This window comes from Schistosoma mansoni (assembly GCF_000237925.1).
Source record: "Schistosoma mansoni, WGS project CABG00000000 data, chromosome 1 unplaced supercontig 0071, strain Puerto Rico, whole genome shotgun sequence".
NCBI lineage: Eukaryota > Metazoa > Platyhelminthes > Trematoda > Strigeidida > Schistosomatidae > Schistosoma > Schistosoma mansoni.
The window spans coordinates 1,345,152-1,362,819 of record NW_017385989.1 but is presented as its reverse complement, the minus strand read 5'-3'; the positions used below and the strand labels follow the sequence as shown (position 1 = coordinate 1,362,819).

Genomic DNA, 17,668 nt, shown 5'->3' with positions numbered 1-17,668 from the left:
CCCCAGACATGACCACCCCAACCCCCTCCCCGCTGCGCGCCAGTGTGGGGAGCATTAAAGAAAGGGAACAAAACCCCCCGTCCAGTGTTTCCAGGTTTTCCATGGTGGTCTAGCTTCAATTGACTCACGCTTTCAACTATGAAAAATACTAAATCTTCACAAAACCCCTTCTGATAATTATATTATTCGTTTAGATTATTAATAATTTCGATAGTCATATAAGTAAACAAATTGAAAGAAGTAAACATTCGTTTATTATTACTGTGGTGTGGTTTACTTATATCCATATAAGTAGTATATGGTGATGGTCAGACATAGAATGTATTTTGGCAGAAGATCGTTAAGGAACGAACAGGAATGAAGCGCAATCGTTATGAAAATGCATGAACAATCAAAATCAGAGAAGACGGACTGATATTTGCAGAATGAACAGTTAAGATTAAGACAATTGATTGTTATTGTGCAAATTAACTGTTTACTGTATGGTTATCAGAATTTAGTGAGATAATTTTGTACTTAAATATATTTAATTGTCCTCACCCGTGTTTTATACACTACATTACAATGTATAAATTTATGATGAATAACTGACGAAAAGCTATGATCAATGTATAAACTAATATGTTCTTGGTGAAGTTTTGTTCTCTAAGTTGGATAATTCAGTTATGGAGCATTCATAGTTCTTGTACACGATATCATCAGCATAAACTTCAAGAAGAATTGAAGTGTTCGAACTTGTCCAAAGGACAAGCTGGGAGTCATATTGTGATATGTGCTATTGATATTGACAGATATAAGTAGTATGTAATATCAATCGGCAGTAAAATCCCTGGAGGCAGAAGGTTAAGTAGATCAAAGAAAATAGAACGAGAACAGAGAATGATTACTGTGGAAACGAAGGTTGACATTTTGCAAATGAAGTATTTACTGTATGTTTTTCAGATTTCACCAAGACGTTCTGTAATTTTGTGTTAACATACATTCGGTTGTCCCCAATTGTGTTCTCCTTCACTACAATATATGAAGGAATTCGAACACTTCACTTCGACTCAAAGATTGTTCTGATAATGTCGATCAGAAGAACGGTAAAAGTTCTACGACCAAACCATCCAACTCAGATAATAAAACTCCTTCAAATCATCTATCTGATCTACAAACTTTCTCCACCATATTAATATGTTCGTTATGAAATTATTATTGAAATAATAAAAAGCGAGAGCAAAGGTGGATGCGAACAAATAAGACGTATGCCAATTAGTTAGGATTTTTTGTCCGGCTTTTTATCACGTGAATTATCCACCAATCAAAATACGACTTGTCTAATCTTAACACTGTGTCAAAACAGTGACGCTCGACCGGTATGAGCAGTCTAGCATCCTTAGTGGTCCTTTGTCCGCATAGCCCTTTCAATTGAGTCCAGAAACACCAATGACAGCTTCTGCTATGCAGATCGTTTATTTCAAGCATGCTCGGTTTATATACCAGACAAACAGACCTCATCATACCATAAAATAGAAAATAATATTTGTACAAGATCAAGACAAATGTGGCTGTGAATGTGGGAGACAGTAATCAATAAACTGAGTATAATTTAGGAACAGTAATTCGTATAATAATAATCCATAGGTCAAAATGAAGCTTGTAGTAAGATGAAGATAGATATACTTAATCTAATTACTGAATAGTTAAACAATAGGAATAAGATTGAACGTTCTGAGCTTGATTCCCGCTTACCAAGTCGTGGATGTGTACTCCTGAGGAGTTTCATTCTAGGAAGAAATATTCATCTAGTTTCTGGAGCTTACAATGGTTGTCTAACTCAAATTTGTCCATATTAGTAGTGAATTTTAAAAATCAGAAGGGTTTTTTTTGAGATTTTACTGATATAATAGTTGAATTCATGAGTTAATTAAAGCTGGATTACCATGGAAAACCTGGGAGCACTGGCTTCCAGAGGTATTTTCTGTAGTTCTAGTGAGAAGCCGTGATCATTGGAGTTCAATCAAATCTATTTTGAGATAATAACTTTCTGAAGACAATGGTGCAATTTCTCGGATTGGTTAAAGTCAGATATTAACACCGTTGGATGGTTGTCGGCTCAATATTCTAGAGATTAGGCGTTCGAGCGCCAGACCAATAGGTCCTGGATTGAAGTCCTGCTAGCGTAGTCGTGGGTGTGCATTACTGAGAAGTTCCATACTAGAACGAAACAGCTGTTCAGTGCTTCCAGGTTTTCCATAGTGGTCTAGCTTCAATTGACTCATGATTTCAACTATAAGATTTGAAAAAAAGGTTGATAGAAAACAAAAAAAATTAAGAAAAGTAAAGAGTCTTCATCGAAATCTTTTCCTTTGTATTAGTTCAATTGAATTATGAAACTACTTAATTCTAATTCAAGTAGATACTGTTGATTTATTATACTTAACAATAATGATGACGTAACATTTAACATCATTTGAAACAAATCACTAAACAATACGTTCCTCATTAATTGTGTGTACTTATCTAGAATCTTTTATTCATAATGGACAAAAAGTCTCATTAGAACTGTTTGAAGTACAATAGAAATGAAAAACATAAAAGAAAAGAGAAGATAGAAAACATATAATTGACGTACTTGTATTTAGCTATGTTAATTTATACAACTTCAAAAGAATTAGTCTCAGGAGCAGATACATCAATGGAGAATTACTTACTTACTTACTTACTTACTTACGCCTGTTACTCCCAATGGAGCATAGGCCGCCGACCAGCATTCTCCAACCTACTCACTCTACCCTGGGCCTTCCTTTCTAGTTCTATCCAGTTTTTGTTCATTCTTCTCATGTCTGTCTCCATTTTTCAGAGTAATTTGTTCTTTGGTCTTCCTCTTCTTTGGCCTTGGTAATTCCAGGAGAGTGTTTAGCTTGCGAAGCAGTTGGGTGATTTCCTTAATGTGTGTCCTATCCAATTCCAACGCTTCTTTCTGATTTCTTCCTCCACTGGATAGAATCTGGTTTGTTCTCTCTCACAGTAGATTGTCGCTAACAAAAACACTAACCATAAAAATAAAGAATAAATCTATGAAAATACGATTAATGTTAAGAAACAGTTAGTCAATATTAGAATTAAACTGTTAGTTATAATGGAATGGGTTTTTAGCTTTATTCGTCTTTGTTTATACTGATCTTTGTCAGTAAGGTATATGAACAACTTAATAAATGTACAATATAGGGACCAAAACTGAGATATATATGGTGAGTGCTTCACGTCTTACATAACTTCAAAGATGTATATATACATATTTTTTTCATAGTTGAAATCATGAGTCAATTGAAGCTAGACCACTATGAAAAACTTGGAATCACTGGACGGCCGTTTCGTCGTATTATGAGACTTCTCGGCAGTGCGCATCCACGATCCCTAACGGTTAAGGGCTCTGACTCGAGACTGGTAGGTCCTGGGTTCGAAACTCGCGCGTTCGGGTTCGTGGATGCGCACTGCTGAGGAATATATTATATCAGAGGGGGTTTTCCAGTGATTCCAGGTTTTTCATAGTGGTCTGGCTTCAATAGACTTATGATTTCAACTATGAAAATACTGAAATCTCCACAAAACCCCCTCTGATATAATATATATATAACCAACATCAGTGAATGTTGTCACTATGGTGATCAAAAGGAACCTATTAATCTATCCATTTTATATATATTCAAAGAAAAGTGAATGACATCATGTTACCAATTTTTTTTGTTTTCAATATGATTTCCGACAGGTGCTCTGAATGAAATGACTTTGGTAAACTCAAGGAATAATGTTCACCTTATGGAATTAAATAATAGGCCTGTAATGAGTGTTGTCAATGAAGTTTAATAGTTAAGTTTTAAGATTTTGACATTTACTTACATCTATCAAAGATTTTCCTTAAAGGTCATATGTATTAGCTTAGTGGTAACATAACATATCAAACTGTTGGGGTTAGGTTACTGCTAAGGATTAATTAAAGTCAGGATGATTGTTTAGTGGAGATTGTAGTAATTTAATAGTTGAATTCATGAGTCGATTAAAGCTACAAGCAGTAAGTCACTGAAGACAATGGTGGATGGTAGCACAATTTCGTGGATTGTTCAATGTTTGACATTAACATCGTTGGATGCCGGCCGGCTCAGTAGTCTAGAGGTTAAAGTTCCGCGCGCGATCCCGATAGGTAATGGGTTGGAATCCCACAAGCAGGATCGCGGAAGAACCGGCCGTCCAGAGATCCCAGGTTTTCCATGGTAGTCTAATTCCAATCGACTCATCAATTGAACTATTAAATTAATTCAAAATAAGTTGATTATTTTTATAGTACCTTTTTAATTATTAACATTCATCCTTTTCATATCTGTTTCTATTTCCCACAGTATTGTGTTCTTTGGCCTTCCTCCTTTCCCCTTCCCTTCCGGATTCGAAATTAGGGCCTGCCTCGTGATGTAGTTTGTTGATTTCCTTAATTTATGTCCGATCCACTTTCAAAGTCTTTTCCAAATTTCCTTTTCAGATGAAAGCTGCTCCGTTCTCTCCCATAAAAGGCCGTTGCTGATGGTATCCGGTCAGTGAATGTTGAGTATTTTACGTAGCCAACTGTTTATAAATACTTGTCCCTTCTCAACGACGAATGTAGTAGTTCTCAACATTTCAGCTTCATACAATAGGACTATCTTGATGTTCGTATTAAAGATTGTGACTTTGATATTAGTTGAAAGACAGTTGTTTTGAGTTCCATATATTTGATCCTTGAAATGATTCAATAATATTTTGATAATATTGTATTGTTCCTTTTTGGATAGGTTGAACCATGTTGTTGGATGACTTATACATCACATCGTGAAACTCAAGAAACACTTCAAATATTAAATGATTTAGATTTAGATACAGAACGGAGAACTGAAGAAGAATTATATTCAAAATTTGGTTGGGATGATGCATATCAATCTGGTAAATTAACATTATGGCAAAGGTATAAACCAAAAATATGGATGTTATTCGATGAATGTTATTCATCATTAGGAGCGAAAGTAAGTCAGTTTAATTTGTTTTTAATGTATATAGACCAGATGGTCTGTATCAAATCAGTGTGAAAGAACAGAGATTCTGTGAACGTGTGTCATTATACATTAAGTGTAACATGGTCAACGAGAACAGCTGCAGTGATAAATATAAATCGAGGTTGCAGAACATGAAGGTTTATCCATACTACGTAAAAATCAATAACGGTTAGCTAAAGAAAGAAGGATTTCATCTTATGGCGTTGAGTGTTCTCAATGTAGCTTTTAGACGATGTGTCATGATCTCATTGACTGTCACCTTTGAACTGTGATTTCATGAACAAAATCATTTTGATGTTGTTAGTGCTTTCACTCGGATCTTTGACTTAAGATACGGGTTTTGTTAGAAGCCTAAATGTGTATCCATTTTTACTCAACAATTCATGACTAGGATGGATAATGGCTAGCAGTGTAATCCAGGACATGAGTTTCGTCCTATTTGGGACTCGTCGGCTGGATGTACCTGCATCTCAGAGTTGATGCTCACTCTGAGACTCCAGCCCAGTACCATTCACTTCAAACAATATCGCTTGATCTACTCAGCTTCTAAGTCCTGACGGCCACTTGCTTATGCAATGGGGTTAAGTTTAAATTCACTTGGTATTGTTTGTTTAAAGCTTCCCATTGATGTTTAGAATTGCAACTGATCAGTCTCTTATTAGCATATACGCATCTTGTACAGATTGCCTCGATATTGCCTTAAGTCACAAGCATTATAAGCAAAGATGAATGGTGGCTAGCAGTGGAATCCAGAACGCGCGTTCCGTCCTATTTGGGAATCGTTAACTGGATGTACAAGCAAGTAGCTATCAGGGCTCAGTAGCTAATTGGATAACGTGATGCCGTTTGAAGTGAACAGTACTGAGTTCGAGTTCCAGAGTGAACATCAACTCTGAGATGCAGATACATCCATCTGACGAGTCCCAAATGGAATTAAACGCGCATCCACCACCCCACTGCTAGCCACTATCCATCTTCGCTTATATAACTCCATCTTAGTTTAAAGTATCCTAATATCAAATTACAAATCATAACCTTCATTCTATTCTGCTTCAATTCATACCCTGTTTTCTAATTTGTTTAGTTTTCTTTCTGAACTATAAAACAATAAAAAAAAATTACCCCTATATCTATGAACAGAAAATTTAGCCTTAGAAACTGATTTCTCTGTTGTTGTGGTGGTGGTTGTGTTAATTTTTTTTATTTTTTCAATCGGATACTTCATTTTCCTTTTTTCCATCTAAATAAAAAAATATGACCTTCATTACTATTCTTGATTTGACTAGCTTTCAAAACCGAGAAAAGAAAAGAATAATAAAAAAATGTCACCTTAATCCGAAGTGTTACTTTAGATATATATTTGAACATTTGACCATTAAAACTATAATGAACAAGATCTCAAAATGAGTCTAATACAAAATTACAGAGTTCTTGATAGTTCTTGCTAATTGAATGCTCTCCTTCTCGAAATGCTCTCATATGGCCACACGTATATAGCCTCTGCTAGGGAAGTCCTACTCACTGCCTTCTCGTGGCATTACTGTTGTTTACGAAATTGAGAAGACGAAAAGAGAATGTCCAGAGCTTTAACCGGGTTGGTGGACACCGAAAGTCCACCTAGGGGAGTTGGATAACCCTGATTTCAAACCAATGGTGCACATGGGCTCCAGTATCCTAAGGAAACAAATGGCGTATGAACCAATTGTTGGTGACCGGCTACCATGGGACTGCATCTCCCTACGATGGTCCACTGCTTTGTGGATTAGACCTTTAGTTCAAAGGCTCCGGGTGTGGCCTCCTAAGAAAACCACCTGCTTCGGTCTGGGCACCTGGGCAATACCGTAGCCCTAACACAAATCAAATGAGATTTGTGTGGCGCATATTTATCCGGTGCTTCCTTGTACCAATATTTATAAGTTTAAATAAATAAACTCGTAATCCCCAACCGAAATCTACACAGCAACTTGAACACGACAGAAACGGCGCAAAATATACGAGAAGCAATTTACTATAAATCTTCTATTATGTACAAAAAATATAGGGTTTTTATAGTATTTTAGAAGTGCTTGGGTATTCCTGAAAATTCTGGGATGCTACTAAACATAGTAGCAGCATAGTAGTCAACCAATCAGAAACTCTAGATGTGACTTCATTTTTGTAATATTTCTAACAAAACTTCTGATCAAACGCTGATTGGATAAAATTCTTCTTAATGTTTCTCAAGTCTTTCTTGTCTTTTATGAGAAGTTTTCTGGATCACCCCAACAGTTCCTTTATGAAATGTGGAAACCATATATTAAATACTTCATTTGTAAATCTTTCATCAAGTATTATTTATATCCTTCATGATTCTTCTCATTATCAATTCTTTTTTTGTTTTCTTCAGTTCAATCTTCTCAACCTTCTTTTGACAGGTATCCCATATCTGATCGGTGTTACATACTACTTATGTCGATAAACATAAGTAGCATACATCACAAATCCAGTTACCATTAAAATAATAATAATAATAATCATTTTCAATAAACACCTTCGTCTCATAGAGTAGCATAGGCTGACCACCATTATTCTCTACCCAACTCTGTATTGGGCAATTATTTTCAGTTGTTTCCATGCGCTATTCATACTTTTCATGACCGCTTCCAATTCTCAGCGAACTGTGTTCTTTAGTCTTCCTCTTTTCCGCTTTTGTTCAGGATTCCAAGTTAATGCTTGCCTCGTGATGTAGTCTGCTTATTTCCTCAATGTATGTCCTATCCACTACCTCCAACGTCTTCTCCTAATTTTCTTCGTCAGATAAAAACTGATTTGTTCTATAGCACAGGAGGCTGTTACTGATGGTATTTCTGTCAACGGACATTCAGTATTTTGTGTAAACAATTATTTACAAATACTTAGTTAACATTTTTTTAACCCAGGTTTGAAACTGGAAGTAACCCTAGATGGGCTACAGATAGAGTTGCACTACTATTCAAACTCCCTCTATTCTATATAATAATCAGGGTTTTGATTATCACACTTTAATCAAGTCGTTCTTTAGCGCTGATCGAATTCTATCGATCAAGTTGTAATCTGGTCATTATTCTAAGTGATTTGACATCGCATGCACTATCTAGAAAACCGGATCGCTGATTTGTATCGTCTGTAAATGCGAAGCTGGATTATGCGGGATCAAATCTGACAGGGATGATCAGTACCCTCAAAATCATAGTCAAAGTTATACTATGCGTGTTTACTTATAATATTGTCAGTGGAATAATGCGGATAAATAATTGACAGGGCAAAAAATCCAGATTTTGAATCCAGTATGATACATCAGTCTCTAATCAGTAAACATAGTTATATAGATTTAGTTTATCAATCCATATGGAAAACGTTTATTAACCATATGGTCAGAGGTCAATCCAATAAAACAGTCGATAAGTAACATGAAAATAACAGAATCTATAAAGATAACCAGTTACAATGAAGGTCATATGAACGAACTCATTTAGTGTTTACCAAATATTAGTTTCTTACGAAACTTACTATGATTAGAAACGGGAGTTTAATATGTTATTCAAATTCATACCTACAATAATATGATCTTATTAATTAGACCAACTAGTTGAAAGAATGTTACACTCTATAGTTGAATTCATGAGTCAATTGAAGCTTGACCACCATAGAAAACCTGAAATCACTAAACTGCCGCTTCATCCGAGTACAAGAATCCATAGCGATGCGCATTCACGATCTCACTCACGGGATTCGAACTGAGGACCTATCAGTCTCGTGTGCTGAACGTGTAACCTCTAGATCACTGAGCTAGTATCCAAATCAACTAAAAAATTACTAAAATCTCCACAACCTCCCTTTTCTGATAATGTAAAATTCAATAAATATACATTTTATATACTTGTAATCATGAGTCATTTGGAGCTAGATCACCATGGAAAACCTGGAAGCACTAAACAGCCGTTTCGTTCTAATGTGGGACTCCTCAGCAGTGCGCATCCATCATCCCGCCCCCGCGGGAATCGAATTCAGGACCTATCATGAATTGATTAGTATCATTTCAGAAGATATCTGAATATATATTATAATACATTAAAAATTCTATCTATGGTTCACTAATATATGATTCTTATTGTTTCTTATTAATGATTTTAAACTGTTACCGGAAATATTCATTATCTGTATAGACTTAACCATCCTGAACATTCCTAACATGGTAATCAGCATAGTTTCTATCTATAAGTTATATATATATATACATAGATAGATATACTAACATTGTACTATAGATACATATTAGGCTTCAAAAAAAAGGTTTATAATCAACTGGTTAAATCAGTCTACTAGAACTAGACCAATCTCTCTGTTATTTCATTTTAATTGATTCCATGGTATCTAATACGACTACTATTATTATTACTATTAGTAGTAGTAACAGTAGTATTGTTACATGACATACCAATGCATCTGACTTAATGTATATCAACTTCCGTTACTTGTTTATATCATTATAAGACAAGTACACTATAGCTTAAATGTATGAGATAGAATACATATCTATATTGCCTTTGTATTCATGTATAAGTGTATATGTATTTCTAATAGAAACGATTATGCAATCTATATATATTACCCTGAATAGTTTTGGACATGTCTGTTCCGTTTTTCTTTTCTTTTTTTTCTTTCTTTTTATTTCTCTGTAAAACATGATTTAATCTATAAAGAGAAAAAATTCACCCCCTCCCCCCCTTTAAAATAATGATTTTGGACGAAAAATTAGAATTTTTAATACTCATGTGATAAAAACCATGTCAATATAAATGAAGAAATTATCTTGGAAATAATGTATTGTTTACTTACTTACCTACTTACGCCTGTTACCCCTCGTGGAGGAACATAGGCCTCACACCAGCATTCTATATCCTACTCTGTATCACCCTATCCTTTCCAGTTTTTTCCAGTTAACATTCATTCTTTTCATATCTGTTTCTTCATAGTTGAAATCATGAGTCAATTGAAGCTGGACCACAATGGAAAACCTGGAAGCACTAGACGGCCGTTTTGTCCTATTGTGGGACTCCTCAGAAGTGCGCATCCACGATCCCGCCGCATGAGATTCGAACTCAGGACCTACCAGTCTCGCGCCAGAGCACTTAACTGATAGACCACTGAGCCGGCCGCAATCCAACGGTGTTAATGTCCAGTGTTTTCAGGGTTTTGCATGGTAGTCTAACTATAATTGACTCATGATTTCAACTATGAAAATACAGAAATCTCCACAAAAACCCTTCTGAATATCTGCTTCTATTTCCCGACGTAATGTGTTCTTTGACCTTCCGCTTTTCCGCTTCCCTTCAGCATTCCAAGTTAGGGATTGCCTCGTGATGCAGTTTGATGATTTCCTCAATGTATGTCCTATCCACTTCCAACGTTTATTTATTTATATTTTTCATTTAAATCATTGTTAGCTTTATAACTTTCTTTATTTTCGTGCTTGTGAACACCTCCCAGTGTAGTTAAGCAAAGGTCTAATGAAGAAAGAGAACAACTTAAGATAAGCCTGTTTAATGGAAAATGGTCCTGGTAGCCAATCGGGTCAGTAATTTTTTTTGCCAAAGCCTGTAAGACTCAAATTTCTTTAAACGATTGAAGCAGTAACTATCCGGATTAATAAGCTGGAGCTATATGTAAAAAAAAGACATATCTCCAACTGCTTTCTCCTCCCCTAAATATTTACTCTATGCTTACTGTTTACTGACTGACTAACATTTCTCAATGTCACTTAAGATTCGTTCAAAGGTCGTCCATAAATTATAGTCTCGCCAACATCTCTTCATTGAATACTTCTTAACAGTGCATACATATTACGACACCTTGAAATGAACTCAGGATATGTGACAGTAGGGGAACATTGATAAATAGTTTTCAATAAAATTTAAGTTTTGTACTCTTCAATTATCAACATTATAAATCCCAAGGAGTCAGCCTGTGATGACATAAATGAATCCGCACACAGGATCAACTATATACTGTCTTTTAGACACAATCCCTAATAAAGTTATATTGTAGTTAGGAATAAAAACTAACTTGCATGCTTTTCTATTTAGGATTACCTACATCTCAATATTATGTTCGATAGATAATGCGCTCATCTACCACTTCCCATCATGCTTATCGGTTACTGTACAGACAATTTTGTGCAAAATTTGAGTCTCCTGCAAGGTTCGCACTCATGGTATCTAATGTCACAGACATGAATATTACGACTAAGTTATTCAGATAAATGTTAAGCACCATTAAAGCCGAAATGTTTATAGCGGTTGACGACAGAATATTGAAATAGAAATAAACATGAATATGATTCATTTTCTTGAATAGTTCAGATTATGAGTCAGTTGAAGCTAGACAACCATGCAAAACCTTGAGGCACTGGACGGCCATTTCATCCTATCGTGAGACTCCTCAGAAGGGTGCATCCACGATCCCATTAGGCGAGATTCGAACCCAGGACCTATCGGCCTTGCGCTCGAACGCTTAACCTCTAGACTACTGGGTCGACATCCAATGATGTTAATGTCTAACTTCCAGTTTTCCATGCTGGTCTAGCTTCAATTGACTCATGATCTGAACTATTAAAAAAACCCCTTGTGATAAGAATATGATTATTGACAATATACATGATTGGAATTTATAAAATGTTAAAATTGTTAATTAACCAAAGAATATTGATTTAATTAGCCAACTTAGTTTGAACTTATGTAATAAAAAAAGGAACTTCAGAATCTCAGAAGAATAAAGAAAACTATGAAGTGACTAAGAAACAAAATAAGTATCAAATGTCAAAATATGTGATTAAAAACGTAGTTACTTACTTACTTACTTACTTACTTACTTCCAACGGAGCACAGGCCACCAACCAGCATTCGCCAACACACAGACTCTGTCATGGGCCTACCTTCCTAGTCCTATCCAGTTGTTGTTCAGTATTCTCATATCTGTCTCCATTTCTCGGTGTAATGTGTTCTTTGGTCTTCCTCTTCTCCTTTGGCCTTGAGGATTCCATGTGAGGGCTTGTCTTGTGACGCCATTGGTTGATTCTCTCAATGTGTGTCATATCTTCTTCCAATCCTTCTTTCTGATTTCTTCCTTCACTGGAATCTGGTTTGTTCTCTCCCACAGTAGGTTGTTGTTGATAGTGTCTGGTCAACGGATCCGACATATTTTGCGTAGACAACCGTTAGTAAACACTTGTTTATTCTGGATGATGGCTTTCGTAGTTCTCCACGTCTTCGCCCTATACAGTAGAACTATCTTGACACTTGTATCGAAAATTCTGATGTTGGTGTTGGTTTAAAATTGTTTTGAGTTCTAAATATTAATCGGTTGTAGATATGCTGCTCTTGCTTTGTCAATCCGAGTCTTCACATCTGCATCGGATCCACCGTGTTCATCGTTAATGCTTCCCAAATATATAAAGGCTTTTAAACCCTCCAAATTATTCCCGTCAAGTGTAACTCAATTGGTGCATGCTGTTTTGTATCGGAGAATCTTGCTTTTCGATTTGTGTATATTGAGACGTACTACTACTGAGGCTTAGAAACGTAGTTACTTAGAAATGAATAAAATAGGTATCTTTCATTAATAATAACATTTTTAAATATTAATTTGAAAACCTTCTTATATGTATACCAGGAGCTTATGAGTTTAAAAGATAAGCACCAAAAATTTGGATTATTATTTTCGAATCCTATGTTTTCTATTTCTAACTTCAATCAAGTCATACAATAGTACTATACCAGCTTGTTATTAACTCGTTTTCAATAATTTTTCTAGTCGATCTCAATACATCATGAGAACTAATGTCATTCTAAACTATTCCCTTTAAAACTCAAGATCAAACAATAAAAAAAGGTTTTTAATCAGAAAGGGTCTTGTTGAAATCATGAGTCAATTGAAGCTAGACCACGATGGAAAACTTGGAATAACTGGACGGCCGTTTCATCCTATTGTGGGACACTTCAGCAGTGCGCATCCACGATCCCGCCTCACGAGATTCGAACCCAGGACCTACCACCTCCGCGCCCGAGCGCTAAACCACTAGACCACTGTGTTCGAGTCTCGAGAAGCGGGATCGTGGATGTGCACTGCTGAGGATACCCACAATAGGACGAAACGTCCGTCCAGTACTTCCAGGTTTTGTATGGTGGTCTAGTTTCAATGGATTCATGATCTCAACTATATAGAAATACTAAAATCTCCACAAAACCCCCTTCTGATAATGATCACATGCTCACTAGTAACTGGCTCCATTAGGTATTTACTGGAGTTCTAGTGAGAGGCAGTAACCAGTGGAGTTCAACCGGGTCTGTTGGCAGATATCAACTCACTGAATTATATATATATATATATATATATATATATCATTGATCAGTCTACAGTTTGATGTCATGTGTTATAGTAATGAACCTTAGGTATAGTTCACTACTTCAAAAGGTAATCCAACTATATTTATCTATCTTTATTTTAATCATTGTTACATAATACATATTTATAAGCTATATGGATGAGCACTGCTGAGGAATCCCAAAATAGGACGAAACGTCCGTCCAGTGATTCCAAGTTATCCATGGCGGTCTAGCTTTAATTGATTCATGATCTCAACTGTATATGTATACCTTGTTTATTGATTTGTAAATTACATACTACTTTTCTTTCATTTGTTTTCTTTTTTTTAGATTATTGCTGTCATCTCTGTATTTTTCATTGTTTTATCCATATTATGTTTTTGTTTAAAAACATCATCTAATTTACGTATACCTATATTATATAATGATACAACAATACAAATTCAATCAAAACATATATCTACAAATTATAAAACATCACTACATTATATACCTTATTCTACATTATCATCATCATCATCGCCGCCATCGCCGCCGTCGCTGTCATCACCGTCGTCAGTGTATAGACATATCAATACACATCATATTCCACAATCATTCAATCATGATCATAATGATAATAATGATAATGTATGGACAATACGTAAACGTATGATTAAATCCCATATCTTATTTAGTTATATAGAATCTATATCAAATGGATGGTTTACATTTGAAATTCTAATAAGATTTATAGTTACCCCTTCTAAATTACAATTTATTAAATCCCCTATTAATATTATTGATTTATTAGCCTTATTATCTTTTTATATTGATTTATGTTTAACTAAAATTATGTTAACCGAAGTGAATTATGAATCTTTAGAGTTCTTCTCCATTATCCGCATCATGCGGTTGTTTAAATTAACCCGCCATATAGCAGGTTTGAAAATCCTTATTCATACCTTTCGTGCTAGTCTTAAAGAATTAATATTATTAGTATTTTTTCTTATTGTATTTATTGTTATATTTGCTGCATTAATGTATTATGCTGAACGTTTTCAATATAATCCACAAAATGATTTTTCATCTATACCAATTGGTTTATGGTGGGCTATTGTTACTATGACAACTGTTGGTTATGGGGATCAAGTACCAAAAACATATTTAGGTAATTATTATTATGATTATTTGTATTATTATTGTGTGTATGAGTGTGTGTGTATTTGTATTCCGAATTAGTTTTTTTTTCTGATTAGTGTTTTTTTAAGCAGCAGACAAGGTTGTCTACTCTCTCCCTCCCCTTCATCTTTCTTCTAATGATTGACTGGATTATGAAGACTTGGATATTTGAGGGGAAGCATGGAATACAATGAACATCTCAGTATCAGTTAGACGATTTGGACTTTCCAGATTGCTTAACATTCCTACCCCATACACACCAACAAATACAGATGAACACGACTAATGCAGCAGTAGCCTCTGCATCAATAGGCTTCAACATACATAGAGGAAAAAGTAAGATTCCCAAGTAAATAACACAGAGAACACCAACCAAACCAATTACACTTGGTGGAGAAACTCTGGAAGAGGTGGAAACATTCATGTATCTGGGAAGCATCGTTGATAAACAAGGAGAATCGGATGCAGATGTAAAGGCGAGGATTGGCAAAGCAAGGGTAGAATTTCTACAATTGAAGAACATATAGAACTCAAAACAACCTTCAACTAATTTCAAAGTGAGAATCTTCAATACGAACGTCAAGACAGTCCTATTGTTTGGAGCTGAAACGTGGAGAACTATTAAATCCATCGTCAAGAAGGTACAAGTATTTATAAACAATTGTCTACGCAAAATACTCAACATCCATTGGTCAGATACTATCAGCAACAGCGTTTTATGGGACAGGACTGAGCAGCTTCCATCTACATAGGAAATTAGGAAAAGATGCTGAAAGTGGATAGGATATACATTGAGGAAATCACCAAAATGCATCACGAAGCAATCTCTAACTTGGAATCGTGAAGTGAAGCGGAAAAGAGGAAGGCAAAAGAACATATTGCGCCGGTAATTGGAAGCAGACATGAATTGGTTGAATAGCAAGTGGAAAGAACTAGAAAGGATTGAGTGGGCCCGGAAGGAATGGAGAATGCTGGTGGTTGACCTATGCTCCTGAATGAGAGGTAACACGCGTAAGTAAGTAAGTAAGTGTGTTTCTATACTTTATTTCTATATTTAATCCATTATATTATATTTTTTTCTTGATCAAATCAATAATTAGTTTACGTTACTTAACGCTTGACTAACTAGCTATTACCCAATTGAAAGATTAAGAATGCATTAAAAGCTTTAATATCAATGCTTGAATGAATATATACATAAGTTATGTATAATATATCATAATAAACTGGTCTAGACAATAAACTGTCGGCAATGATTTCGGATGAATGAGTAATTCATTTACTTATGGTAGTCCTATACATTTGTGAACTGCATATTTGTTATACATTTTTTAATAGTATATTATCTGTTTAATATAGTCGAGATCATGATTCAATTGAAGCTAGACCATCATGTAAAACCTGAAAGCACTGGACGGTCGTTCCGTCCTATTGTGCAACTCCTCAGCAGTGCACATCCACGATCTCGCCTCACGAGATTTAACCCAGGACTTAACCTCTAGACCACTGAGCCGGCCGGCATCCAACGATGTTAATGTCCAACTTCAATCAATCCACGAAGTTGAGCAACCATTTCACCAATGTCTTCAGTGAGTTGATATCTCCCAACAGACCCGGTTGAACTCCACTGGTTACTGCTTCTCACTAGAACTCCAGGAAATACCTAATGGAGCCAGTTACTAGTGAGCATGTGATCATTATCAGAAGGGGGTTTTGTGGAGATTTTAGTATTTCTATATAGTTGAGATCATGATCTATTTAAGGTTTTAATATGATGTAATTCTTTGGAACTTACTCAATTTCATCACCTTCCTCTTCGAATTCACCTGTATCAGCTGATATATGCAAAATATGAAATCATAGCTCTACACTAATATATATATATATATATATGATTTACAATAATTAAATAACACTCATAACACTCATCGTTCCTTTTTAATTAACAAATGTCAAAATGGGAATTTTCACTTTATTAAAATATGAAATAACCTTATTTTACATTTAGATTTAGATTTTTAAAAATAGTTTCCCAACAGTTTTAAAAAATACTTTCAAAAATGCAGTAGTGGAATCCAGAACGCACATTTCATCCCAATGGGGACTCATCAGCTGGATATACCTGCATCTCAGAGTTGATGTGCACTACAGGACTCGAACCCAGAACCATTCGCTTTAAACGCCATCACTTTATTCACTTATCTACTAAGTCATGGTAGCCGCTAACTTGGGAAGATTGAAGTAAACAATATCAAGTGAATGTAATATCAACTATGTCAGAACCAAACAAATAAATGATGATAATGATGTTTGTAAAGTAGTCAATGCACAAATACTGAGTTCTAAAGTGTAAGAATCAAAGATGTAATATCCGTTAGTGAACTTATTAACAAACGTTTCCGTAAACAGCACACCTATCAAATGGATAAGCTATATATCTATATACATATATTGTTGATAATATAGACTTCATGAAAACAGCTGTCGTACTCAGGAGTTGCAATCACTCAAAAATTCGACAGTGTTTCATCCTACTACAAGATGAATAAAGGTTAGATATATAAATCATTAGATTAACATTCAGTCATCGAAAAGGTAAGCAGTTATGAAAGGTATAAACGGTTCTAAGTATGATCTTATTTTTGGGTCGTAAATACTTACAGATAAGAAATCTCAAACCATAATCAGGTATTTATCCAGTAGTCTCTAGTTTTCAATTATTCCCCAAAGTATGGAACTTCTCATTAGTGCTCATCCAAGATCCCACTCATGGGATTCGTACCCAGGCCTTTCGGTCTCGTGCGTGAACACTTAACTTCTAGACCACTGAGCCAGCCGGCATTCAACGGTGTTAATGTCTAAATTCAACCAGTCCACGAATTCAATGAGTTTTCATTATTTATAGGGATGAAAGGGTGCCGAAATAAACTAATCATTATCAGATATCATTTTCCTTTATAAAGCTTTATAAATAATTATTAATGAAACCCATTAACTCATCATTGAATATCAGTAAGCTCTATACATATAAGTGTATAT

The 17,668-nt window shown here is 35.2% G+C and overlaps 1 protein-coding gene across 2 annotated transcripts in view; it reads left to right on the top strand.

Annotated features, from left to right (window-relative positions):
• The window catches only part of Smp_163090.1 (voltage-gated potassium channel, putative), a gene marked incomplete at both ends in the record, with an annotated part of 38,238 nt that overhangs the window by 8,838 nt on the left and 11,732 nt on the right, over positions 1 to 17,668 (top strand). The window contains 3 exons of one of the 2 annotated variants that reach the window (XM_018791837.1): positions 4,515 to 4,570; positions 4,809 to 5,036; positions 13,799 to 14,618. In XM_018791837.1, the coding sequence (XP_018645058.1) occupies positions 4,827 to 5,036; positions 13,799 to 14,618 (1,030 nt within the window). Of the gene's footprint in view, positions 1 to 4,514; positions 4,571 to 4,808; positions 5,037 to 13,798; positions 14,619 to 17,668 lie in introns of those variants that run through there. The other variant, XM_018791836.1, reaches the window with a different exon arrangement.